Source organism: Crinia signifera, chromosome 3, assembly GCF_055691185.1.
Source record: "Crinia signifera chromosome 3, ASM5569118v1, whole genome shotgun sequence".
NCBI classification, from domain to species: Eukaryota; Metazoa; Chordata; class Amphibia; order Anura; family Myobatrachidae; genus Crinia; species Crinia signifera.
The window spans coordinates 28944003-28971409 of NC_139219.1; the positions used below are offsets into that span (position 1 = coordinate 28944003).

At 48.5% G+C, this 27407-nt stretch overlaps 1 protein-coding gene across 1 annotated transcript; it reads right to left on the bottom strand.

Annotated features, from left to right (window-relative positions):
• Nucleotides 1-25593, bottom strand: EPHX1 (epoxide hydrolase 1). The gene is made up of 9 exons (XM_083175552.1): nt 25442-25593; nt 13540-13724; nt 13096-13276; nt 8213-8434; nt 7885-8014; nt 5037-5251; nt 1561-1669; nt 1026-1151; nt 1-220 (listed from the first exon to the last, which is right to left on the bottom strand). Exons 2-9 carry the CDS (start codon nt 13717-13719, stop codon nt 19-21), a joined length of 1365 nt encoding a protein of 454 aa, XP_083031678.1. The 5' UTR covers nt 13720-13724; nt 25442-25593; the 3' UTR covers nt 1-18.
• Between the last annotated feature and the right edge of the window lie 1814 nt (nt 25594-27407).

The following is a 27407-nucleotide window of genomic DNA, read 5'->3' on the forward strand; positions in this document are numbered from 1 at the left end:
CCCCCCCCCCCCCCCCCCTTATTTCTGTTCCACCTTCCTCACAAACTGCTGGATGTCTTTAGCCAGAAGCTCCGGCTCCTCAAAGGCCCCAAAGTGGCCCCCGCGGGGCATGTAGCTGAAGGAGAGGATGTTGGTGAACTTCTGCTTGGCCCACAGGAGGGGGCAGTGCACCAGCTCGTTGGGGAAAGAGGCGATGCCCGTCGGGACCTTGACGAGTATCCTGGAAGACATTGGAAGAGCAATAATAAATAGTATGAGGTGCATAAGCCACATAGAGCCAGACTGAACATTACAGGACCTAGGGGGTCTATGTACTACTATGTACTAAGCGTTGGAGAGAGATAAAGTCACAGCCAACCAGATCTTAGCTATCATTTTCCAAACACAGCCTGTAACATGGCAGTTAGGAGCTGATTGGCCGGTATTTTATCTCCATTCACTTTATTACATATAACCCGTGGGGAGAGATAAAGTAGCAACCAATAGTGCCTGTCATTTTCAGACTACTACATGATCGTTAGGTGCGGGGTGGTACTTTATCGCTCTCCACCGCTACGTAGGTTCCCTACAAGACTGCTGAAGGCTCACAGAATATTTAATGAGCCGATAGTCTTCCTAAGCTACTTAACTACTGTGGAATATTTACAGATTTGAGGATTCTAGCTCATTCAGATCTGTATTTCAGCAAAAATACAGCCCAAGCTGTGCTAGAAACATCTGCTACTTCTAGCACTACTAAATGTCCGACATTTCTATACAATGGCGGTTATTAACGTTCAGATGCCACCTACTAAATACACTGTATGCACGGCGCACAGAAGTCTCTCTATGGACATAACTGTACACAGTGCAGAGCGCAGCTACGTCCTGCACAAGGGCACGGAAACTAAAGAGTCTTGGAAGAGCAATACAGTTAGTAAATGTTGCAGGGGGGTGCATATCATATAATAGTTATCTACAAGCGGTCCATAACTCCATCACGATCCCCTAACACCACCTCGCCGTGGGCAGAACGAGACACATACTTATCGTGTTTTTCCACGCCAAGTCCTTTGCCGATGTTCTCCTTGTAGAACCTCATGGAAGACACGATGGAGCCAGTCAGCCAGTAAATCATGATGTTGGTCAGAAGATCGTCCAGGGAGAACTTTCTGGAATGTGCGGACAATGCGGAGAGTCATTAGTTACACCATGAGCGCACAAAACGACAAGGACTAAAACTGTATAAAGTTTAAATGCAGCTCAATTTTATTCATTGCCAAACTGGGTGCGTGGCACCCCCCGGTGTCGCACGGCACTTACAGGGGCGCAATGGGGTTGTTGGCCCATGACCAAATAAAATGAATAATGGTCAATGGCAAAACGAAAGCTTGGAACTGCCAATAATAACCTATGTGGCCGTCCCCACTGAGAATGACCGGTCGGCACAACATGCCTAGGGGGCGCCGTGGAAAAAATGACGATACCTTCGGGGGCAATGATTCAAGAACGTTTGGGAACCACCAAGTTACACCATAAACACGGAATATTGTACAATATAGATCCCCCCCCCCCATCTACCTCTCCAGGCCGCCGTCTTCATAGTCGCGGAAATCCGGGTCTGTCCAAGTGGAGAACTTCTCCAGAATATAAGCGGCGAGTCCAACAGGGGAGTTATTTAAGCCGCAGCCTGCAGGAGAAACATTGTAGTGAACATATTACTAATTTCTAAGCAGAAAAATCTAAATTAGTAACAAACCAAAAAAATGATGTTCTATATTAAGAATTAGTGTTACTGAGCCTTTGAGTGAGAATCTGGGGGTACTGTAAGCCAATCGCTGAATATCTGCGGTAATAAGCCCCCAGGGTTAATCTGTGTAAGAATGATGTGTGGAAGCAGATTCTGAGTAGGCACAAACACACAAAAGGTAACACACACACACACACAGAGCAGCCAGGAATGGACTTGGCTCCCAGCCCCGATATCTCATTAATAATTGGCTCTAAGCAAGAGCAGATGCCGTTATACCACGGATCAAAGTTCCATTTAGCAACATACTTGTAATGAGGCGACAGAGGCTGATCTCAGATTTCAGACCACCAATCAATGGGCTTTATTCATGGCAAGGACACAACAGATGTCCCCTGAAAGGCGTGCGTTATGTCATACTGTCAGCGCCATCAGAACTTATATTGCTCAAATAATATTATCTGCAAATTACCCTTAAAGCAGCAGGAATAGGGAACCTTTGGCTCTCCAGCTGTTGTTGAACTACACCTCCCAGCATGCCCTGCAACAGTTTTAGCATGGCCAAATAGCAAAACTGTAGCAGTGCATGCTGGGAGGTGTAGTTCAACAACAGCTGGAGGACCGAAGGTTCCCCATCCCTGCTTGAGAAAAGAAACACTTATTTTATTTGTATTCATATATAAAATGAATGTGCAATATTTCCCTGAAGCCCCAGAGAAGTTTGATATTTATAATATTGGAGCTGAGGTTGCGATTCCTCTATCTTGTTAGCCACCCTCAGTCTTGGAGAGAGATAAAGTTGCAGCCAATCAGCTCCTAACTGCCATTTTACAGGCTGTGTTTGAAAAATGACAAGAGTTTATTGGCTGGAACTTTAGCCCTCTCCAAGGTTTAGTACATAGGCCCCTTATAGTGTAAACTCCATCAGTTCACTGACTAGCTATTCCCCGTAAGGCACTATGGAATACGTGTGCGCTATATAAATCACGGTACATATACACAATCCTACAGCTGGATTTCCCATTATAATACAATGCCGAATTATCCCCACATGCGAGGTCAATTAGCGGCCACATGTAATATAACACACGGGGCCGCGGCTCATGTTTCTGTTATAATCTCAGCAATAAAACATCTTTATGACTAGAAGCCAGAACAGGGGTCACAGCAGCTGGGAACAGGCGGCGGTACAAAGAGATTGGGCAACAGTGCAAACCACAACAACCGCAATGGTCTTTGATGTATTTAGGGACATTCGGCCCCCTAGATCAGATAACCAGGAGACGGAAAATCTATGCTCTTTTTATTGCCCATCTCTGGTCAAATTCAGCCGGCAGCCATACGTGGCCCTCTGTGGTTCTGGCAATGTGAACTCTGTGTTCCTGACAACGTGGCCTGTTGGGGGTACTGAGCACTTGCCATTGTGAGTTGGCTTGTGCTTTTCATTTATATTTGGTCACCTTACAACTGCCTGACTCTGCATTCCCCATTGTGACGCAGCACAGTGTAAATCCCCGGCTCTATCATGGATGTCTCGCAAATACTTCAGTACATCCAGGACTCAAATCACAGGCTGCTCCATAAAGTAATATGCTCCATGCTGATTTAACCTCAGATACATTTCCCCCAGCGAATAGAGCTGAAGGGGTCGAAGTTTATTCACCTAGATACTATGACTATGCTACTATAATATACTGGAATTATACAGGCGACCGCATCTCCCTATCCGTGCACCCATGTGACTAATGCTGCAGAGACCGGGACCGCTTTGAAGCTTTGTGGTGATTATATACCTGTTCCCTCCACGGCGCCTGAAATGTACGCTTGTTCATCTTTGGACACTCAGGAGGTATCCGATGCTGGCGATAAGGATACTACGCTCCTTTGTGCAAATCCTAAAACTCATGATACTCCTGCCACTTATATTGTTTACCCGACCGGATACGCTCTCCGGCTAGCTACAACCTGCGGGCTCCTGGCTACCATTTGCCCAAAATCTTTGGCATGAATCCTCTGCTCCCATTGACGTCTCTATTACTACTGCTGGATATTGGGATACTCCGAAAATCTATATACGCAGGACCTATTGCTATTTCTCCTGAACCGCCGTGGCCTGAGCCTAGCATTCTGCTCTCTCACTCTCAAGATGCTTCACATTGGCCGTTTAACGGTTTTCAGTTGACCGGACTGAATGCTACACCGTTCCTAATTGCTGGAAAAGGTTTTTTTGAATACCAACGACCATTGTTGTTCAATGCCTATAATCTATAATTTCTGTTTCCAAACATTTTACATGTCACGGGCCTGATATACATGTTCTGGCGAGAGAGGCAGTGTCATCCCGGTCCTGGGTCATTCGTTTATTGTCCCTCCTTGTAGGTGGGGCTAGTTAATTGGTGGGGATAGGACTACAGGGGTAGGGGTAACATGTTTAGGAAACCAAGTATACCTACGTTGGGGATAGGCTATACAGGCTTGTGGTGTAACACTTTACTTTGGGGGATCTGTTTCCGGATTCGACTTTATGAATCTCAGTTACTCATGTTATTACGAGCTACTATCCCTCTATTGACTACACAAATGCCTGTAAGTCTGCTGACAAACCATCTGCACTTTTTTTATGGTTTTCTTTTGTATGTTCGTATGAAAAAAATAATTTTTTTTATTGAATTAAAAAAAATAAAAAATCCTTGCCATTAACGGTATCATCAATTTGGTTCTTTGCGTTGGATCAAAATTCCACTACAGACCTGTAACCACTGATCTAGAACGTTATCCGGCCGACGGAGTGTAGATCGACAATGACGTAGGCGATCATTCTTGGTTGAACGCTTCTAGTTAAACGATAGCCGACAGCGTCTAGTTCGACTGTCACGAAAGTTAGACACAAACGTTAGATTGACGGGAACGCGTTTGACAGTCACAAAGTCGACCCAAGTTTTTAAGGGTTTTTTGGTGCCTATGTCGATATAGACACCAACTGGTCTTTGATGTCAACATAGACACCAAATGTTCAGTGTCCGCTCACCATGCTTTGGGCACGGACAACCACAGAGGGCCGACTTATTGACTGTCTGACCAGACAGTGACTGGAACCTATTGGGAGAATCCGTTAGGCCACACCTGCAAACTACACCACACCCATTCAGATGAGACCACTCCCACTTTCACTGGCAAACATTTGACAGTCCCAGCAGTGACAATCAGTAATCAGGGCCTGGAGCAATATTCATGATAATGAAGGAAAAAGGCCACTCCCACCAGTGAGGCCGCCACCCTCCTCCCCACCCCCAGTGAGGCTGCTCACCTGCGGTATCGGGCTTGGTGGCCTGTATGTGCATATACCCGCTCTCCTTCACAGTGTGATGGATAACTTTCTTCACAAAGGGGAACATCCTCCGGACGTCCTCATCATTCATGCCGAACAGCCCTGGAAAGTACTTGCCCAGCAGTATGGAGAGCAGCACGGACGGCTTGCCATTCACCGCAAACACCATGTTCAGGTGCAGACCCCTCACATTGCTGAGAGGACAAATACCAGACATTGGAAATCATTTTAGTAACTTTACCAAATAACCCACCGACCCCATTACTAAGTGTAGCGACCCGCAATAGCCCCCCCCCCCCTGCAATCTCTCCTGACCACTGGGATCCATCCACCCATCCACCACTGGCCTCCGTCCCTGCCCCATCCACCACTGGCCTCCGCCCCCCATATCTACAACTGCGACCCCCCCCCCATCTACCATTAGCGTAATCCATACCCTCCATCTACCAATGGCCTCCATCCCCCCCCCACCTACAACCCGCCCCCCCCCATCTACCACTGACCTCCATCCCTAACTGGCCTCCCTCCCCGCCATCTACCACTGGCCTCCCCCCCCATTTACCACTGGCCGCTGTCCACCTCTATCTACCACTGACCTCCATCCTAAACTGGCCTCCCACCCTATCTACCACTAGCCTCCCTCCTAGCCATCTACCACTGCCCCCCATCCACCACTGGCCTCTGTCCACCCCTATCTACCACTGAACTCCATCTTAAACTGGCCTCCCGCCCCATCTACCACTAGCCTCCCTCCCGGCCATCTACCACTGCCCCCCATCTACCACTGCCCTCCCCCTTATTTACCACTGACCTCTGTCCACCCCTATCTACCACTGACCTCCATCCTAAACTGGCCTCCCGCCCCATCTACCACTAGCCTCCCTCCTGGCCATTTACCACTGGCCTCCATCACCCCCTTCTACCACTGCGCCCCCCCCCCCCCCATCTACCTCGGTCCTCCCCTCCCCTCCCCATAAGTGTGCCAATCTTGTGCTGATCAGCCTATTTAATATTTATTTACAGTTTCTTATATAGCGCAGCAGATTCCGTTGCGCTTTACAATTGTAAACAAACTGGGTAACAGACAGACAGACTTGGAGGTAGGAGGGCCCTGCTGCAAGCTTACAATCTATAGGGACATAGGAGGGAAACATAAGGACAGGCACCAGTAATAGCATAGCAGTCCCATCAAGTTACAAGTCCAGAAGGGAAGCTATATAATACATAAGTGCCTCAGAGGGTTATGCGTGTGCTACTTATATATGATAGGCTTGCCTGAAGAGGTGAGTTTTCAGGGAACGTTTGATAGTTTGGAGACTAGTGGAGAGTCTTATTGTGCGTGGAAGGGCATTCCATAGGGTGGGAGCAGCCCAATGAAAGTCCTGTAATAGTGAATGGGAGCTGGTGATCCTTGCAGTAGAGAGACGCAGATCTTGTGCAGAGCGGAGAGGTCGAGATGAGAGATATTTTGTGATAAGTAAAGAGATATAAGCTGGTGCGGTATATTTTGCTAGCAAAAGGGTTTTATATTGAATACGGTAAGATACAGGCAACCAATGAAGGGACTGGCAGAGCGGATCAGCAGACGATGAGCATCTTGGAAGGAAGATCAGCCTAGCAGCAGCATTTAGAATGGATTGTAGTGGCGAGAGTCTGTTCGTGGGAAGACCAGTTAGGAGACTATTGCAATAATCAATGCGGGATATAATGAGTGCATGGATAAGAGATTTAGTAGTGTCTTGTGTGAGATACGGTCGTATTTTGGATATGTTTTTTAGATGCATGTAACAGGATTTGGTGACAGATTGAATATGGGGAACAAAGGACAGTTCAGAGTCAAGGATGACCCCGAGGTCATGAGCTTGTGGGGTAGGGTAGATTGTTGAGTTGTCAACAGCGATGGAGAGGTCAGGATGGTAACTGTTCTTAGCTGGTGGGAATAAAAGTAATTCAGTTTTGGAAATATTGAGTTTGAGTTGGCGAGAAGACATCCAAGATGAGATGGCAGAGAGACATTCAGAGACTCGGCCCAAAACCACTGGTGACAACTCTGGGGTTGATAGATAGATTTGAGTATCATCTGCATATAAGTGATACTGAAATCCGAAGGAGCTGATTAGTTTGCCAAGAGAGGAAGTATAGATGGAGAAAAGCAGAGGACCTAAGACTGAGCCTTGCGGAACTCCGACTAACAGAGGTAGTGAAGAGGAAGTAGAGTCAGAGAAGCGAACACTGAAACAGCAATCAGATAGGTAAGATGTAAACCAGGAAAGGGCTTTATCATTAAGACCTTGGGAGTGTAGTGTTTGTACAGTATGTATGAGAAGAGTGTGATCCACAGTGTCAAACGCAACAGAAAGATCTAGAAGAATAAGTAGTGAGTAATGGACTTTAGCCTATGGTCTGACCGGCAAACAACAGATTTATGGTGTGTACACACAGCGAGATTACCTTGCTATTCGACTTAAGATGTGATTGCTATGCTATCTTTGCTTATCTCTGTACTATTTACATACAATTCATGCAATCTGCATTATATTTGCACTATATAATCATTGCTGTCCTGTCTATCTGGGTTTCCATTTGTACTGTCCTGGGAGTGCGCATCGGGATCGCAAGGTAAAAAAACTTGTGCGATCTGCATGCGATTTTTACTATATACTCAAAATCCAATGTCAAATCTCACCGTGTGTACACACCATTACTGCTGAATATATGTGAGCATATTGTTTAAATCCCAATTATTACCCAATTCAATGGCATCAATATAACAAATGAATAATCCAATCCATCAGTGGTTTGTGTCTGAGTCACACCGGATCCTCACCTGGGAGCGATCTGTGCAATATTGGTGCAGATCAGGGATCCCCAGTCCCCTCCCTGAGCGTAGAACTCCCGGAACCCCAACCTTTGCATCAACTTGTAGAAGATCCGAGCGACAGCGACCGAGTTACATCCTGGGAGAGGGAGAAGAAGAGACCGCGCGTGAGGACACAACGACCAGAACTGTCGTCTATGCTCACATTTACCATCAAACACTGCTGATAATCCCTAGCAATGCTGATGCTGCCTACAGCTGCGATCTATGGAAGCTGCTGCAGCGATGAGGCAGCGGGAATGAACGCCATCCCCTCCTATAGCAGCTATAGACGTACCTTGCTTGTGAGAGGCCTCCGAGAATCCGTAGCCGGGAATGGACGGGCAGATGACCTCAAAGTGTTCGCTCAGACCGTGGCTGGTGGGATCCGTAAGGAGCGGGATTATTTTGTAGAACTCGTAGAAGGACCCTGGCCAGCCGTGGACCATGATAATCGGCTTGGCGGTGCGGCCGGGCGGGAGGTTTACCGGCTTCGCGTGCAGAAAGTGAATGTCAATACCTGGCGGAACAGACAAGCAGTAAGAATCGGTCAGACCTACACAAGCAAGTCTATATGGCGGTATATCGTAACCCTGCACATCCACTGGGCGCAAAACGATGACGGTACAGAATGACATGGCGTCTATGTAATATCAGCGTGATCTGGAAGAACAGGAATACAGCGGCTCAGCTCTGCGGTTCTGAAATATAAAAGATTCCATTGGACTCTATTCCATTCATAAAGCTTGTAGTGGACACTAATCACCGCGTCATTTAATTAAGACTCCGTCCCACCAAAGCAATAAGGTAATCAGCGGAACCCAAACACAACAAGTTGTCAGAGAATTCTGGTCAGAAACAGTACCGAATTTCCCATTAGGCACGTGCCTAGGGGCGGCACATGTTTAGGGGCGGCACTTGGATGCATGTGTTAGTACGGTCAGCCTGAAATGTACCAGTAACTGCTAAATGTTTCCACTGTACTGCACCAGGTTCCATCTTGAATAGAGTGTAAATAGATAGGACATGCAGATACTGCCCCTGTAAGTTGTCCTACAAAGCAAATCAACAAAAGAGGGCTTATAACTAATCAATTAAAATATTACAATTAGGCAGGGGGGCGGATATTATTGTTGTGCCTACGGGCGCCCTCACCCCTAAATCCACCCCTGGTCAGAAATTGGTGAAAACTACAGGAAAGCCCTCTCACCACCGGCAATGAGCATATACGTACCTCGTCCCCTCGTACCACCGGCACTGCGCATAAGTGTACCGCGTCCCCTCACAACCCTGGCACTGCGCATAAGTGTACCGCGTCTCCTTACACACCTGGCACCGCACATAAGTGTACCTAGTCCCCTCGCACCACCGGCACTGCGCATAAGTGTACCACATCCCCTTGCACCACCAGCACTGCGCATAAGTGTACCCCGTCCCCTCACACCACTGGCACTGCGCATAAGTGTACCTCGTCCCCTCACACCACTGGCACTGCGCATAAGTGTACCTCGTACCACTAGCACTGCGCATAAGTGTACCACGTCCCCTCACAACCCTGACACTGCGCATAAGTGTACCACGTCCCCTCACAACCCTGGCACTGCACATAAGTGTACCTCGTCCCCTCACAACCCTGGCACTGCACATAAGTGTACCGCGTCTCCTCACACACCTGGCACTGCACATAAGTGTACCTCGTCCCCTCACAACCCTGGCACTGCACATAAGTGTACCTCGTCCCCTCACAACCCTGACACTGCGCATAAGTGTACCGCGTCTCCTCACACACCTGGCACTGCACATAAGTGTACCTCGTCCCCTCGCACCACCGACACTGCACATAAGTGTACCGCATCCCCTCCTGCCACCAGCACTGTACATAAGTGTACCGCTTTTGATCAAACCCTAGCACCGTGTATAAGTGTACCGCGTCTCCTCGCACCACTGGCACTGCGCATAAGTGTATTTCATTCCCTCATACCACCGGCACTGCCCATAAATGTACCGCGTCTCCTCACACACCTGGCACTGCACATAAGTGTACTACGTCTCCTCGCGCCACTGGCACTGTGCATAAGTGTATGGCATCTCCTCACAAACCTGGCACCGCACATAAGTGTACCGCATCCCCTCATGCCACCAGCACTGTGCATAAGTGTACCATTAACCCTTGCACCACCGGTACCACGCATACATGTACCTCGTCCCCTCACAGCACTGGCACTGCGCATAAGTGTACCATTAACCCTTGCACCACCGGTACCACGCATACATGTACCTCGTCCCCTCACAGCACTGGCATTGCGCATAAGTGAACCATATCCCCTAGCACCACCGACACTGCGCATAAGTGAACCATATCCCCTAGCACCACCAGTACCACGCATAAGTGTGTATCCGAGCCACAACTGCGCAACCACTGTCTTACTGCACCTGGTAAGTATGACGGGATGCAATTATAATCCCAGCGCTCAGGATGACGGCTGCCATCAGAAGGGTTATGGCTCATAGGATCGACACTATGAAGGTCGACATACATTAGGTCTATGGGGCTTAGGTCAACCCATGAAATAGGTCGACATGGTTAAGGTCGACAGGATCAGATGGTCCACTCAGCCGTTCAAACCGACAATGGAAAGGTCGACAGTCAAAAGATCTACATGACGTTTTCACTTTTTTTGGCTCGATTTTTGACGTAAGCCGACATGGACAACGAACAGTGTACTGCGACCTCGCATGTGGCTCGCTGCGCTCTCCATGCTTCGGGCACGCCCTAGTGGATGGTAGGGTATGATTTACCGCCTGCCTTGGGAAAAAAAACTTGAAAACCTAATTTTGACCTAATGAATGTCGACCTTCCCATTGTCGACCTAATGCTTGTGTTGACCGTCTGAGTACCTGCAAGGAGATGTACTCCTAATGTCAACAGTTATACCGCCGGCATGTTCTCAGGTTCAGAGCGATCTCGTGATTCCCACGAGGCTGGACACTTCCCTGCTGACAGATGTACAATATTTGGTCTACCTCGATTGGTTGACAGTCATTAGGTCAACACAAGTGAAAGGTCGACATGACAAAAGTTCGACATGAGTTTTTCAGTTTTTGGTGTCTATGTCAACATAGGCTTGCTTCAGGCAGGGTACACTATTGTATTCTCCCTATATCTCATGTCCACCTTTTGCTTGTGTTGACCTTTTGACCATGTCGACCTAATGCATATCGACATTTTTCATGTGTCGATTTAATGACTGTCAATCTAGACACGGTCAATCTATGTATGGAAATATAACAGGTCAAGTGCAAGGGCCGATGTTGATTCCAATTATGCATCATATGTGGCGCTGTACACAGATCAATAGGCCCCTCCCCCCGATGGTGATGGTATTTGTGAGGGCATCGTATGTGGCACTGTACACAGATCAATAGGCCCCTCCCCCCGATGGTGATGGTATCCGTGCGGGCATCGTAAGCGGCGCTGTACACAGATCAATAGGCCCCTCCCCCCGATGGTGATAGTATCCGTGCGAGCATTGTAAGCGGCGCTGTACACAGATCAATAGCCCCTCCCCCCGATGGTGATAGTATCCGTGCGGGCATCGTATGTGGCACTGTACACAGATCAATAGGCCCCTCCCCCCGATAGTGATGGTATCCGTGCGGGCATCGTATGTGGCGCTGTACCCAGATCAATAGGCCCCTCCCCCCGATGGTGATAGTATCTGTGCGGGCATCATATGTGGCGCTGTACCCAGATCAATAGGCCCCTCCCCCCGATGGTGATAGTATCTGTGCGGGCATCATATGTGGCGCTGTACCCAGATCAATAGGCCCCTCCCCCCGATGGTGATAGTATCCGTGCAGGCATCGTATGTGGCGCTGTACACAGATCAATAGGCCCCTCCCCCCGATGGTGATAGTATCCGTGCGGGCATCGTATGTGGCGCTGTACACAGATCAATAGGCCCCTCCCCCCGATGGTGATAGTATCCGTGCGGGCATCATATGTGGCGCTGTACCCAGATCAATAGGCCCCTCCCCCCGATGGTGATAGTATCCATGTGGGCATCGTAAGCGGCGCTGTACCCAGATCAATAGGCCCCTCCCCCGATGGTGATAATACCCGTGCGGGCATCGTATGTGGCGCTGTACACAGATCAATAGGCCCCTCCATGGCGATAGTATTTGTGTTCCAGCTGTTCGGAAAGTTGTAGTGGAGTAAAACCTGATTTTCCCCAAACAGATAAAAGCGAGTGACAAATATACACTTCAAACGAGGCGACACCAGAAGCTGCACATTGAACAATTAATTAAGCATGAACTATTTCTACAAGTGCCGTCCGTCTCTAACTAATTCTGGGTGAATCATGTTTAATTAAAACCCTCCACTTTTCCCACATGTAATAGTCCCCCTGGACGTGGGCAGAGAAGTAGGGCAGAAATGACAGGAGATAATGGAGGCGAGCGAGTCAATTAGACTGCACTCATTAAGGAGGATCTGTGAGACGCGCTCCGCTCACGGATAATCTGCAGTCATGATGAGGCATTTATATACCGGTAGCTAACCCCTATTTGACAATAAAACCAATACGGGAAAGCCAATAACTGTATTAAAAAAAAACACCAATAAAAACATCTTGTCTTTTTTTTTTTTTTTTTTTACTTAAATCACTGCTGCTTTAACCAGAATCTGCATATTTAATATTTTTCCCTAGTTTGTTTCTTCAGACTGTTATGATTGTTATGTGGCTGCCATGGCAACTAGAGAAATATGGCATAGCCATTGATCTGTACGCAATGATCAGAGTGGGGGCAGGCGCATGGGGACGCTATTCTAAACATCCATTCACAATGGGCCGGGGATGTACACGCGGCGGTGATTCGCTCGCCTGGCAGGCAGTGTTAGTTGGCTCGCTAAGCAAATTTATGCTTTTTAGCAAGTCAACCTGAATCAGGCCCTTCATGTGCTGTGTCCACCTCGAATGTGACCTCCGTTTACCATTTTCTACTTTATAGCTGTTGAGAATCAGACAGTGGAAATACCTCTAAATTAGGGGACCCTCACAAAATGCCAACATCTATATCGCCATCCACTAAATCCGCAATAACTAGCGGCATCCATAATATACGCCGTACCCGATTACCACAAACACAGCAGAATTCCGCATACACAAACAGCGGTACCTTCAATTTTGGTCTTGAAATGTGGGTATTGGTTAATGATTTCCAGTTGTTTCTTCCAGCTAAAGGTATTCCTCCAGTAAGAGACCACCTTCCTCAGATGGGTGGAGTTGAAACCGTAGTTAAACCGGCTCCCCTCAAGCGGCTCAGAGAAACGCGTCTGGTCAATTCGACTGAACAAGTCCTGCAGAAGCGGCAAAAGTAGGTGTCATAAATGCAGAAGTGAAACAAAGTGTAAAACCCCTTTAAGGAGCCACATTAAAATCCTGAGCATGCAGCCAGCAGGAATGAAAAAAATATAATAGGTCAGAAGAATACTCGCTGTCCACTGAAACTGTAACAAACGACGGCGTATACGAACCAAGGACTGGCGGAGATTATGGGCAGTAAACAAACAACAATATAATATCTATATATTATCTATTAGTCACCACAAAACCTGCTCACATTTAGTTCTTCCTCTGAGGTCTCAATTTTAAAAGGCCGGATGTCTTCATTGTCATCGTCCCGTCTCTGCCCAGCCCCCCACCATCCGTCTCCCATGGGCAGGGTCTCATCCTTTCCTTGAAAAAAAAGTTTGTAGAGTAGTGCCCCCAGCGCCAGGGCTACCACAATCTCAAGCAGCATTGTACCTGCAATAAATCATTGTATACTCAGCACAGGCACTTGTTATACAGAAGGGTTCTCTTGTTAGAACATCAGCGCAGATATTACACCTGTCAACTAATGGGGCCTACACACAGGGAGATATGCTGAGCGTTCTGTCAGGGACAGTGTTCTCTGGTTGCCCTGTGTGTAGGCCCCATAAGTCGCTGTAGAGTTTTTTTGTTCTTCAGACTTTGTCTCCTGATGATTGTCAGATCGGGCTGGTTGGAACAAAATCCTGGTAATGGATGAGAGCAAATGATAGTTGACCATTTGCTTTGAATTGCTGGAAAACTGCCAAAAACTGTCATTCAGATACTACCAGGATTTTGTTCCAACCAGCACAATCTGACAATTGATCTGTAGATGTATGGCCAGCTTAACATTGTGACATCATAAATAAACTCAGGATGATATAAAGACATGGCTGAGAATCACAGAATCCAGAGAGTGACATCAATGGTTCTAGTATAAGTTGTAAAACAGCGGGAACTTGCCCCAATAACTTCACCTGACGGCGGCAGCCCCTTTATCACCCCTGAATCAGTCCCCAAATGCACTCACCTTACCTGTACCCTCTAATCTGCTCTGCCTATAGTAAGCACAAGGCCTGTGCGATGCTGAAAGCTTTCCCCACCTAGATCTGCATTGTAAGTGTGGTTTGTTTTATAGGAGGGCGGCTCTGCCGGCTGGCACAGTACAGGAGCTGGAGATGTGGCAATAGCCTTAATCCTATTAATAAACAAAAGCAGAACAAGGTGTGTATATAGTGGTGCTTAACGAGACACCTTAACGAGCAAGCAATCCCACGATGGGATTATGGGGTGATTAACATGCACAGAAACACATTACATCTGCCCTATGTGCTACTGGTGAGAGATGGCAGATTTGGTGTTGAAGGGGTTACTCACGGTTTTCTCAGATGACCCTTATCTCAAAAAAACAAAAAAACATAACATAATAATTACCAGCGACAGAATTGGAAGTAGCTCTGTGAGATGATAAAGTATACCTCAGGACAATTTAAATGATGAGTCCAAAATGTGTTTTCTGCATAGCAGGAAGGCTGGTGATCAAGTGCCACGTGTAGCTGTGATACTGATGAGGGGTAATTAGGGGAAGGAAACAGGATAGGCCCCACCCCCATAACAAACATCACAGTGCGGCCTATTCACCTGTGATCTGCCGAGTAACCTTGTGTTCAGTAACCACCTGTGTTCTGCTGTGTAACCCCAAGTTAATACACCACCTGTGTTCTTCCGCATAACCCCCAGCAACCACCTGTGTTCTGCCACGTAACCCCAAGCTCAGCAACCATCTGCCGCATAACCCTGTGCTCAGCAACCACCTGTGTTCTGCCGCATAACCCAGAGCTCAGCAACCACCTGTGTTCTGCCGCGTAACCCAGAGCTCGGCAACCACCTGTGTTCTGCCGCGTAACCCTGAGCTCAGCAACCACCTGTGTTCTGCCGTGTAACCCTGAGCTCAGCAACCACCTGTGTTCTGCTGTGTAACCCCAACCTCAGCAACCGCCTGTGTTCTGCCGCGTAACCCCAAACTCAGCAACCGCCTGTGTTCTGCCGCGTAACCCCAAACTCAGCAACCGCCTGTGTTCTGCCGCGTAACCCCAAACTCGGCAACCGCCTGTGTTCTGCCGCGTAACCCCAAACTCAGCAACCACCTGTGTTCTGCCGCGTAACCGAGAGCTCGGCAACCACCTGTGTTCTGCCGCGTAACCGAGAGCTCGGCAACCACCTGTGTTCTGTGCGTAACCCTGAGCTCGGCAACCACCTGTGTTCTGCCGCGTAACCCAGAGCTTGGCAACCACCTGTGTTCTGCCGCATAACCCTGAGCTCGGCAACCACCTGTGTTCTGCTGCGTAACCCTGAGCTCAGCAACCACCTGTGTTCTGCCGTGTAACCCCAACTTCAGCAACCGCCTGTGTTCTGCCGCGTAACCCCAAACTCAGCAACCACCTGTGTTCTGCCGCGTAACCCCAAACTCAGCAACCACCTGTGTTCTGCCGCGTAACCGAGAGCTCGGCAACCACCTGTGTTCTGCCGCGTAACCGAGAGCTCGGCAACCACCTGTGTTCTGTGCGTAACCCTGAGCTCGGCAACCACCTGTGTTCTGCCGCGTAACCCTGAGCTCAGCAACCACCTGTGTTCTGCCGTGTAACCCTGAGCTCAGCAACCACCTGTGTTCTGCCGTGTAACCCCAACCTCAGCAACCGCCTGTGTTCTGACGCGTAACCCCAAACTCAGCAACCGCCTGTGTTCTGCTGCGTAACCCCAAACTCAGCAACCACCTGTGTTCTGCCGCGTAACCGAGAGCTCGGCAACCACCTGTGTTCTGCCGCGTAACCGAGAGCTCGGCAACCACCTGTGTTCTGTGCGTAACCCTGAGCTCGGCAACCACCTGTGTTCTGTGCGTAACCCAGAGCTCGGCAACCACCTGTGTTCTGCCGTGTAACCCCGAGCTCGGCAACCACCTGTGTTCTGCCGTGTAACCCCGAGCTCGGCAACCCCGTGTTCTGCCGTGTAACCCTGAGCTTGGCAACCACCTGTGTTCTGCCGTGTAACCCCGAGCTCGGCAACCCCGTGTTCTGCCGTGTAACCCTGAGCTTGGCAACCACCTGTGTTCTGCCGTGTAACCCTGAGCTTGACAACCACCTGTGTTCTGCCGCGTAACCCCGAGCTCGGCAACCGCCTGTGTTCTGCCGCGTAACCCAGAGCTCGGCAACCGCCTGTGTTCTGCCCCTAATAATACTGTGCCATGAGCCTTTTATTGTATAGCACGATAGGCCAACCAACAGCCCCAAACTGTCATTTTTCAAATACATGTGCAGATGTATTAAGCCCGGCGAAGAGATGCACCAGCCAATCAACGCCTAACTGTCATTTTTAAAACATAGCTGATTGGCTGGTGGGTTATCACCTTCTACTTTATCTCTTCACCAGGCTTAATACATCTGCCCCACAGCCTGTAACATGGCTGCAACTTTATCTTTCTCCAAGGCTTAGTATATAGACCCCCCATCCAGTATTGTGGCAGTTAGCAAATAGACCCCATAGACTGTAAAGTGAGTGGGACAGGGACTGATGTGAGTGATTGTGGCCAGTGAATGTGCAGACTGGCCACCAATGAGGACAGAATTAGGCCAATGATCGATTTTCAGGGGTATGACGCTTGTTTTAGCATTTACACCAATGCCAAAGAGGAAAGATGTTTGTTACAGATTAACAACGTTATCAGGATTATCTTTCATTATTTGAGGCGTCACAAAGTGTCCGCTGCGCCGTACAGGTAACAAAGCTGCGCAAGAGAAGGAAAAATATAGATTTTGATTTATAAATCCATCTTTGGCCCTTTGAAAGAAACAGAGAACAAGTCAGAGTAGGCAGGGGATCAGTCACACTTTCTATTTATACAGAGGTAAAAATGCCGGATTCACATTTTCCTCAGTTGTTTTTCTGCCGTGACTCAGACACTTGGCACGGGCAGCCTGTAGGCAGCGCACCAGCGGGCCGGGTGCAGAGAGGCGACCTCTGTGCAGACCCAAACTGCTTCCAGATGACAGGCACCTAGCAGCGGGTACAGCCAGGAAATATATCACAGAGGATTGTATTCCTGAGGAAACATTGGTGCAGAAATAATCTATCTGTAATTACTGCAATTTACATATAAAATCCACAGCAGACAGTAGAATTTGGGCCCATCTGAGAGATTATCCCATTTGTAGGTATAAGGCGGCACATTCTCACCCCAGTCAGGGACCATGCGCAGTGTCTGAAGACTACCCGTACCGGCCCATGAGGGGTAATTGCACTTCTGCTCCCCTTACTATAGGCCTACAGTGTATCTGACTATCTTTCAGAGTTGTGTACTATGTTATATTACATTTAGGAGTGTCACTAAACAGTGGTAAGGGACCGTTAACAGATTGCCGAGCCGGCCCATCGCTTCCAGGGCCCAATGTGATCTTATCCCGCCACTGGACATTGAGGAGGGATGCCTGATAGAACAGTCTGATGGCTCTGGAAACCCTACAGACAAGTCTATGCACAAAGCTTCAAAAGTGATAAAATGGAGAGTGATAAACAGCCAGCCAATCAGCTCCTACCTGCCATGACACAGACTGTGTTTGAAAAATGTCAGACAGGAGCTGATTGGTTGGTTGTTATCACTCTCTATTTTATCAATGGAGAGTGATAAAATTACCAGAGATTAGCACAAGCTAAGCTCACACACTGGCAGTAACACACAATAGAGGGGAGGGAGGGGGCCCTATAGCATGTGTGTGTGTGTGTCTCTGTAACAACATAACAATGGGAGGCGTTGGCGAGGGTGTATTTAGAGTCCAGTAACCCCTTCGCGGCCAATAGCAAATGCACTACAGGGAACAACACAGCCGCACGCCAAATGTAAATGTGAAATAGCTCAACTTCTGTACATGTATGTGGACTTCTATACACTCTATATATAATGTAGCCATTGGCACTCAGGAACATCCACTGAAAGTCTCTCTCCGCATCCAAATTGGTTCTACGCCACCAGCGATCGGTACGTGTGTGCAATCATTGGCCGTTTGCATCCAATAGAGACGCTGCATCCACCTGTGAATCAGGCCCAACTTGAACGACTGACCAGAGCAAGTATGGACCAATTTACCAAAAAGGAGATTTGATGACGGGTTATGGTGAATGGTTCCCCCCCCCCCCCCCCCCCCTATGTGCATGTATTCGCAGCTTTGCACCTAGGTGGGATTTTGCACGTTCAGGATGACATTTACCTGATCGATGGTCTCGGAACACTCGTAGCCCAGCGATCAGGTCTGAATAGGGGCCGGTGTACAGAGCAATTCTTAACTAAAAGGTTAAAAATTGCAAGACATATTTCTATGAACAAAAGAAAAGTTTGCTCCAGTCCCTGGATTGTGTCAGAGTTGAGGATTACATTAATCGGCTCTAATGCACCAGTAATACTGGTTTCCCACTAGGGAATGTCACAAATTACATCGGAAATTCCCCCATTAATAACAGTATTGGCAGAACACTGTCCTCAGGGCCTGGAGACCACCTGCACTCACCTCCAGCCATGTCTCCTAGTACTGGGGACAACAGGATCTAAGCTGTGGAGAGTGATAAAGTAGAAACTAATCAGCTGCTAACTGCCTAATGTTGCAGGCTGTGTTTGAAAAATGTCAGTTAAGAGCTGGTACTTTATCTCCTTCCATGAGTAAACAGACCCCCCTGTCTCCCTCGCCACCTACCGTAACCCCTCACATCAGACCCCCCCCCCACCACCACCATATATGCTTCCATTACCACTGAAAGTTATACAACCAATTGAGAGACTGTGATTGATTGAGAAGTCATTAGGTACTTGTTAATTATACAGATGCCAATTCCATTAGGACCCCAAATTCCAAATCTTCTGCCCTTTTTTTGGAGCCTTGGTGCTGGTGGGATATAGTCGGCAAGGAAGACCTTACCAAAATATCACAATCCAGTGGCACCAGCAGGATGTGGTCAGGACCTTTGTAGGATTAGGGGTAGGGTTAAAGTACTTACCGCGATCAGTTGGGATATCGCTGCCAGTATACTGACTGATGGGATTTCCCAGCCATCAGCACAGGAGTGGCGTAATAAAGTACCACCCGTATAATTAACATCTAACCTTTAGTCACAGATTTAAAGGGCAGACTCTGAACTTAAGGTCAGATTTACTAACGAGTTCTATTCTTACAATCACTTGTTTGTGCCGCAGCCAATCAGCTTCTAAAGCTAGGTACACACGGAGGTGAGATATATTGCCCAGTGTCTCTTTTGCATCAGCGACCAGAGATGGTCGCTGATGAAAAGGAACCTCTGCCGGGGGAGTCGCAGAGGTAATCAGCTGGTCGCAGGAGCTTAGAATGGGGCTGAAAACGGGAGCGCGCATCCGGCGATTTATCGCCGGGGCACACTCCCATCACTGTCAATATGGTCGCCAGCGACCATATTCCCAGCTATATCAGCCCCTATCGCCCCGTGTGTACGCAACTTAATAGATAGATCTGTAGATCAATTGCTCTGCATTCTCCATACACACTGCCCGTTCCGTCCTGCCTGCTGTCACTCTTGGGTGGTTGCACTTTTATGCGCCCGCCCAGTTGAGCTGTCAATCACAGACGGCTCCCGTGCTGGTGTACGGATCGGTGGCGGATCGCCCGTACACACAGCATAATGCGCCGACACGTATCAGGCATCGGTTGTGTTTCGCAGCCAATGTGATGTATCTGTGATTGACGCCATTCATGCCTATATCGCTGAGCCACCATAACTGTCATGTGTTTGGAAAATGGCAGTATATGAGCCGATTGGCTGGAGCATCGTTTATCATATGAGTGATAACTAGAATGATAAATCCAGGCATGTATGTATATGGCACTGTAATGTTTCCAGAGACCGATTCACAAGTCATTACCGCATAAGGAATGTTAATCTATGTATAAGCACTTGTACATAACGGCATAACTAGTGATAAGGCCGAACACATTCCGTGCGATAATCCGGAACAACCCACCGTTAGCTTTCTGCTGCTGGCATGTGATTGGTTGTTACTGGATGAATGCCTTACTGTATGCCTCTCCATGGACCAGCGTGTTTAAATGTCGCCCTGTCCCGCCGGCATTGTGACAGTTACACATCACGTTACACCGGCTGACAGGGTCTATGTACTGACAATACAGGAGGCAGGGGATGGGATTGGATAAGACAACTGTAAATAATTACAATGCGTATCCTTGAAATTATACTGTGTATACAGCACTGATATTTGCTATCAAGGTCACATGCAAAGTTTGTACACCGTGATAACAAGCGGGCGGGAGAACAATGGGCCTTATTCTGGTTCACTCTACCCCTTTTACACTAAGGAAAAACCCAGGTTGGACCCAGGTCAGCTTTGGTGTAAAAGGGGCCAAACCCAGGTCCAGTAACACTGGTCTCCTACCCAGGTCCTGACCAGGGTTGAACACTGGTTGGACCTGGGTTGTGGGCGGTGTAAATGGTCCCAGGTTGGGACATCCGGGTAGTGCTGCAAGGATACCAGAAGTGCTGGACGCCTTTCCACAGTGCGCTGCAGTGGCAAAAGACAGCAGCCAGGAAGGATATGGGCAGTGCACACAGAAATCATAATTGGATGCAGTATTATTCATGTTATTTTTTTTTTGGGGGGGGGGGGGGGGGAGCCCATGGGAGTTTCGGTCTGCTGCTGCAGTGGAAGGGGCCGGAGAGAGCACATGGGTGATGCTGCACTTTTATACCACTATGTGTGCTTGAGCACCGAATAAAACTTTTTGAAAAAATATTTTACAAAATAAACAAACCAACATTCTTCAATGCTAACTAGTCATGCCTTTTAATTTTTTTTTTTTTTAAATCATTGAGGAAAGGTTGGATGGCAGTTTATCAGTCCTAAAATTGACATTATTAATGTCATCCATAGGGAAAAGCAGGGCTGACCCAGGTTCAGTGTAAACGGCGCAGACCTGGGTCCAACCTGGGTCACAGTGCTGTGTAAATGGGGGTCCAACTCTGGAAACTCCTGTGTTCAAAGACCAGGGTCTGACCAGGGATTTTGGTGTAAAAGGGGTATTAGAGGCAAATTCCTTTTCAAATGAACAAAAACCATGCTGCACTGCAGATGGGGCAGATGTAACATGTGCAGAGAGAATTAGATTTGGGTGAGTCATTTTGTTTCTGTGCAGGATAAATACTGGCTGCTTTATTTCTACACTTCAATATAGATTTCACTTTGAAGTAAACCCCACCCAAATATAACTCTATCTGCCCCCCCCCCCCCCCCCCTGCAGTGCACATGGTTTAGTCCATTTGAGAAGTAATTTGCCTCTAAAGGCCCCCATACATTAGGCCAACTTGTCCTAGAGGCCCCCATATATTATGCGATTTTGGGCCAATTTCATCCGATTTTGGCACTTTGGGCCAATTACCGGGTGAAATCGTCCAAAAATCGCAGGTGTGTGACATCTGATCCGATCCAATGCGCGGTACCGTGCGCATCGGACTGGATTAGGGAGGTCGGACGGTCAGCACATAAGATCACGTCCGACCTCCCTGCATATATGCCTGACCGGGGGAGCAGTGGGGCGGGCGGTCATCATCATCTGCAGGACACCGGGGCGTGCAGCGAGTGGCGAGTCCTGACCTGGCCGGACAGTGCAGTGGCGAGCATTAGATTTTTTCTCAGCCAATCAGAGAACGGACAGTCATTTGACAGGTTATTTAAAAAATCTAATGGCGCCCCACTGCACTGCCCATCCCGCTAATGATATCTGCGTTCACCGCCCGGCCAAGTCAGGACTCGCCGCCCGCTAGTGAAAGCACTCACCGCACGCCACCGGCATCCCGTAGATGATGATGATGACCGCCCACCCCCTGCAGGCTCCCTGTTACATGTGATAAATCGCAAGCAATTTATCACATGTAAAAAATGGCCCATCAAGTGCCAAATTGTATGTGAGCCTCCCGGGGAGCTGCCGAGCGGCTACCAGGAGAATTGAGTCTGACTTTTCCTAAGGACAAGTCGGCCTAATGTATGGGGACCTTGAGGACAAGTTCCATGCGAGCTGCACATAAGATTATTCGGTACTCTTTACCTAGAAGGGCGCCCATCGCGGGCATCGCATGCCATTTGCGATGCGACCGATGCGATGACCACGATTTTACATTGAAAACCATGTTAAAATATAAATCACGTCGGTCGCATCGCATGCGGCCAAAAAACCACATGGATGCGACCGATGCGATTACCGCGATTTTACATAGGGAACATTGTTAAATGGGTCAATGGACCCGATTTAACATTGGGAACAATGTTAAATGGCCCACAGACCCCAAATACCCACCCTGGGCCCCCCCAATTGTTAACGCCACCCCACGATCAACGTGAACCCGAAGCGTGGCGAGCGCAGCGAGCCCGCGAGGGGCAGCGGTACGCGATCCTCCGACCTTTTCATACCCCCACTATCCACATCGGCGTGGAGTTGAGAATAGATAGTGTGGCGAGTGCAGCTAGCCACCGAGCCCCGCGAGGGGACGCGGATACCTTCACAGGTAAACGCGTCCTTTCGCGGGCTTCACAGGTATCCGCGTCCCCTCGCGGGGCTCGCCACACTATCTATTCTCAACTCCACGCCGACGTGGATAGTGGGGGAATGAAAAGGTCGGAGGATGCGTACCGCCGCGCTCGCCACGTTTCGGGTTCACGTTGATCGTGGGGTGGCGTTAACAATTGGGGGGGCCCAGGGTGGGTATTTGGGGTCTGTGGGCCATTTAACATTGTTCCCTATGTAAAATCGCGTCGATCGCATCGCATGCGATTTTTTTGGCCGCATGCGATGCGACCGACGCGATTTTTTTTACATGCGATGCCCATGATCAAAATCGTGGGCGCCCTTCTAGGTAAAGAGTATCGATTATTCTTAGGTGCAGCCATCAGCGGCACATCGTGGGTGCTTATTAGCACCCATGATGTATAGCATTCCTTTGTTGGGGGACTCCGGAGCCGGGCAAGGGGACGCTGGGAGCCAGCTCGGGGTCGTAGAGATGCAGGTGGCAGGCAAATTCAAGAGAAAGAAAAAACCGCATACAAATCAATGGGCAGCCAATTATTGGCTGAGAGCGCTCTCAGCCAATCAATGGCTGCTCGAATGGGAGGCCGCTGATTGGCTGAGAGAGCTCTCAGCCAAAAAGTGGCTGCCCATTCATTTGTATGGGTTTTTTCTTGCAGCTTGGCTCCCCCTGCCTGGCTCTCTGCGAACCCCGCCTCCCACCTCCATCCGCCTGCAGCTCCCCGGGAGTTGCATGCGATAAATCCAGTCAAAATCACCGGGGATATGGTCACTGGGCGACCATATTCCTGTGTGTATGGGGCCAGGAGTGCTGTCCCATGATCAGCCCTGCAATGGTCACTGGTCCAGTGGCTTCCCCCTCGTTTTCATCAGGTTAGCGAACAATCTCTCTGTGTGTACAGAGCTTTAGAGTACTAGCCAATCAGTTTCCAACTGCCATGTAACCGGCTGGGTTTGCAAAATGAAAGTTAGGAGCTGATTGGTTGGAACTTTGGTGAAGATGTACTAAGCGAGAGAGCGAGCGAGAGTGTACCAATCAGCTTCTAACTCATTTTTTTCAAACACAGTCTGTACATGACAGGAGCTGATTGGTTGGTGTTGTGTCTCTCTCCAAATTTTAGTACATAGACCACTTTATCTCTCTCCAAGGCTTGGATCTGCCCTTAGTCAAGTAGCTGTAGCAGTTGGCAAAATCTGCCAAACCTGCATTTTACCAATGTACCCGACATATCTCTGCTGGATACTGAAGCCTTCAGCCTGGAGCCACCAAAGTACTAACAACACATATCATATAGCTCTATAAAATCCAAGGCAGGCCTGGGCAACCTGTGGCTCAGCAGCTGTTACATAAGGACAAGTCCCAGCATGCCTATTAGGGAATGCTAAAACTGTGGCAAGGCATGCTGGGATGTGTAGTAGCACAAAAGCTGGAGGGCCACAGGTTGGCGAAGGTTGAGGTTCACTCAAAATCCTGGTCTAGAATATGAGAATACACCCTAATAGACAGAAGTATAACTCATACTGGGGGGAATGTACTAAGACAGAGAGAGAGATAAAGTACTGGCCACCCAGCTACTAATTGTGGAGTTTGTGTATTTTCCCCGTGCTTGCATGGGTCTTCTCTGGGTACTAGAGTTTCCTCCCACAATGTAAAATATACTGGTAGGTCAATTGGCTCCCAACTAAAAAATGAACCCTAGAATGTCTGTGTGTGCCCGTGTACATGTGGTAGGGAATATAGATTGTAAGCTCCACTGGGGCAGGGACTGATGAGAATGTTCAACTATTCTCTACAAATCGTTGTGGAATATATGTGCGCTATATAAGAAACTGTTAAGGTGCCCATACACTGCTGTGATGTCTCGCTGCAGTGTACGGACACCCGATACCCTGCGAGCCGCCTGGGACAATTTGTTGTGATCATGGATCGCATGCATCCCTGCTTCCTACCCATCTTGCCGCCAGGAGGGAGGTCTCAGGATGGGTGGTCGGATGGGCAGCAGGTCTGACCACCTACTCGTCAGCCGATTTAACGGCCCGATTGGTTGCAATCGGCCGAAATCGGAGCAAATCGTCTCAATAATAAAATAATAAATAATGTGTGAGCTTGCACAATAGGGATGTCTGGCTGGTCTCCCAGCAGCCACAGCACAGGGGCTGAGTTACTGTCATACTGTATTACATGCCGAAGAAAATGGGTATTATTATTATCCGTTATTTATATGGCACCACAAGGGTTCCGCAGCGTCTGACAACACATAGATGTGCAAAAACAATTAAACAAGGAATTAAAGCACAAGACAATGCAGAGCAAGTACATGGTAAATAAAGGCAATTCTGTCAGGGGACAGGACACTGAAGCAATTACTAGGGTGGCAGATATAGATATGCAGAATAGTAGCTGAGGTCATTAATTAATTATTACATGTATGCAGCATTGTTACACAGCATTATCCTACATGCATTATTAGCTGGTGTTACACACTGTGATACATTACAGCAGGGTTACGTGGAGGCAGCACAGTAGGATGACAATGACATGTATATAATATAATGTATATAAGTGACCTGGTTCCCGCTCCCCGCAGGTTCTCCTGTGTGTGCTGCACCCTGTCCCCGGGACACTGAGCGGCGGCTGCTGCTGGTCTCCCCTCCCCGGACACTGGTTGCTGTGGGATGTACATACAGCTGGAGGCGGGGACCTGCGGATTAACCCCCGGCTGCCGACCAGCCACAACAACACACAGAACACACACACCTACCCCAGCAGCACAGTGCCTGCAACCCAGCCTTGTCCTCCTCCTCTGCTACACCTATACCACCCACTACTACATCTGTATCTCTCTATCGCCCACTTCATCTACACCTATCATCCCCTATTACATCTGTAGCATCCTCTGCTTCTACTGTTTCAGCCTCTGCTGCATATGTATTATGCACTACTACACCTATCATCCCCTGCTGCATCTGTATCACCATCTGCTGCACCTCTCATCCCATACTACATCTGTATCACTCTTTGCTACACCTATCATCCCGTATTACATCTGTAGCATCCTCTGCTTCTACTGTTTCAGCCTCTGCTATATCTGTATTACGCACTAATACACCGATCATCCCCTATTACATCTGTAGCATCCTCTGCTTCTACTGTTTCAGCCTCTGCTGCATATGTATTATGCACTACTACACCTATCATCCCCTGCTGCATCTGTATCACCCTCTGCTGCACCTCTCATCCCATACTATATCTGTATTACGCACTACTACACCTATCATCCCCTATTACATCTGTGGCATCCTCTGCTTCTACTGTATCAGCCTCTGCTATATCTGTATTATGCTATTACGCACTACTACACCTATCATCACCTGCTGTATCTGTATCACATTCTGCTACACCTATCATCACCTGCTGTATCTGTATCACATTCTGCTACCCTTATCATCACCTGCTGCATCTGTACCACCCTCTGCTACATCTGCATCACCTGCTGCATCCGAACCATCCTCTGCTACACCTATCATCACCTGCTGCATCTGTACCACCCTCTGCTACACCTATCATCACCTGCTGCATCTGTACCACCCTCTGCTACATCTGCATCACCTTTTTCATCACATCTGTATCACATTCTGCTACACCTATCATCACCTGCTTCGTCTGTATCACACCCTGCTACACCTATCATCACCTGCTGCATCTGTACCACCCTCTGCTACACCTATCATCACCTGCTGCATCTGTACCACCCTCTGCTACATCTGCATCACCTTTTTCATCACATCTGTATCACATTTTGCTACACCTATCATCACCTGCTTCGTCTGTATCACACTCTGCTACACCTATCATCACCTGCTGCATCTGTACCACCCTCTACTACATCTGCATCACCCTCTACTACATCACCTATTTCATCACATCTGTATCATCCTCTGCTACACCTGTGTGACTCCCTACTACATCTGTGTAACCTTCTACGACACCTGTATCACCCCCTGCTACACCTGTGCTACCCTCTACTACACCTGTTTCACCCCCTGTTAAACCTGTATCGCCCCATCCTACATGTGTCATCCCCTGCTACATCTGTATCATCCTCTGATACATCTGTACCATCCTCTGCTACATCTATCACCCCTGCAACATCTGCGCCACCCCTGCTACATCTTTTGCCCCTAGCTACATCCGTATCATCCTCTGCTACATCTATCACGCCTGCTACATCTGTGTCACCCCTCATACATCTGTGTCACCCTCTCCTGTATCTGTGTCATCCTCTGCTGTATCTGTGTCACCCTCTACTGTATCTGTATTATCCTCTACTGCAGGCTTACCCAACCACGGTCCTCAAGGCACACCAATAGTGCAGGTTTTAGTGATATCCAGGCTTCAGCACAGATGGTTTAATCAGAATCACTCAGGTACTAATTAAGTCACCTGTGCTCAAGCCTGGATATCTACAAAACCTGCACTGTTGGTGTGCCTTGAGGACCGTGGTTGGGAAAGCCTGCTCTACTGTATCTGAGC

Bases quoted from the DNA above. Each gene is read 5' to 3' on its own strand.
- EPHX1 (XM_083175552.1), bottom strand. From the start codon at position 13,719: ATGCTGCTTGAGATTGTGGTAGCCCTGGCGCTGGGGGCACTACTCTAC. The intron at 8,015-8,212 runs GTACGTCTATAG...TCCCTCTCCCAG, and splicing joins GGAGGCCTCTCACAAGCAAG to GATGTAACTCGGTCGCTGTC. The intron at 221-1,025 runs GTATGTGTCTCG...AATGTCTTCCAG, and splicing joins GGCGTGGAAAAACACGATAA to GATACTCGTCAAGGTCCCGA.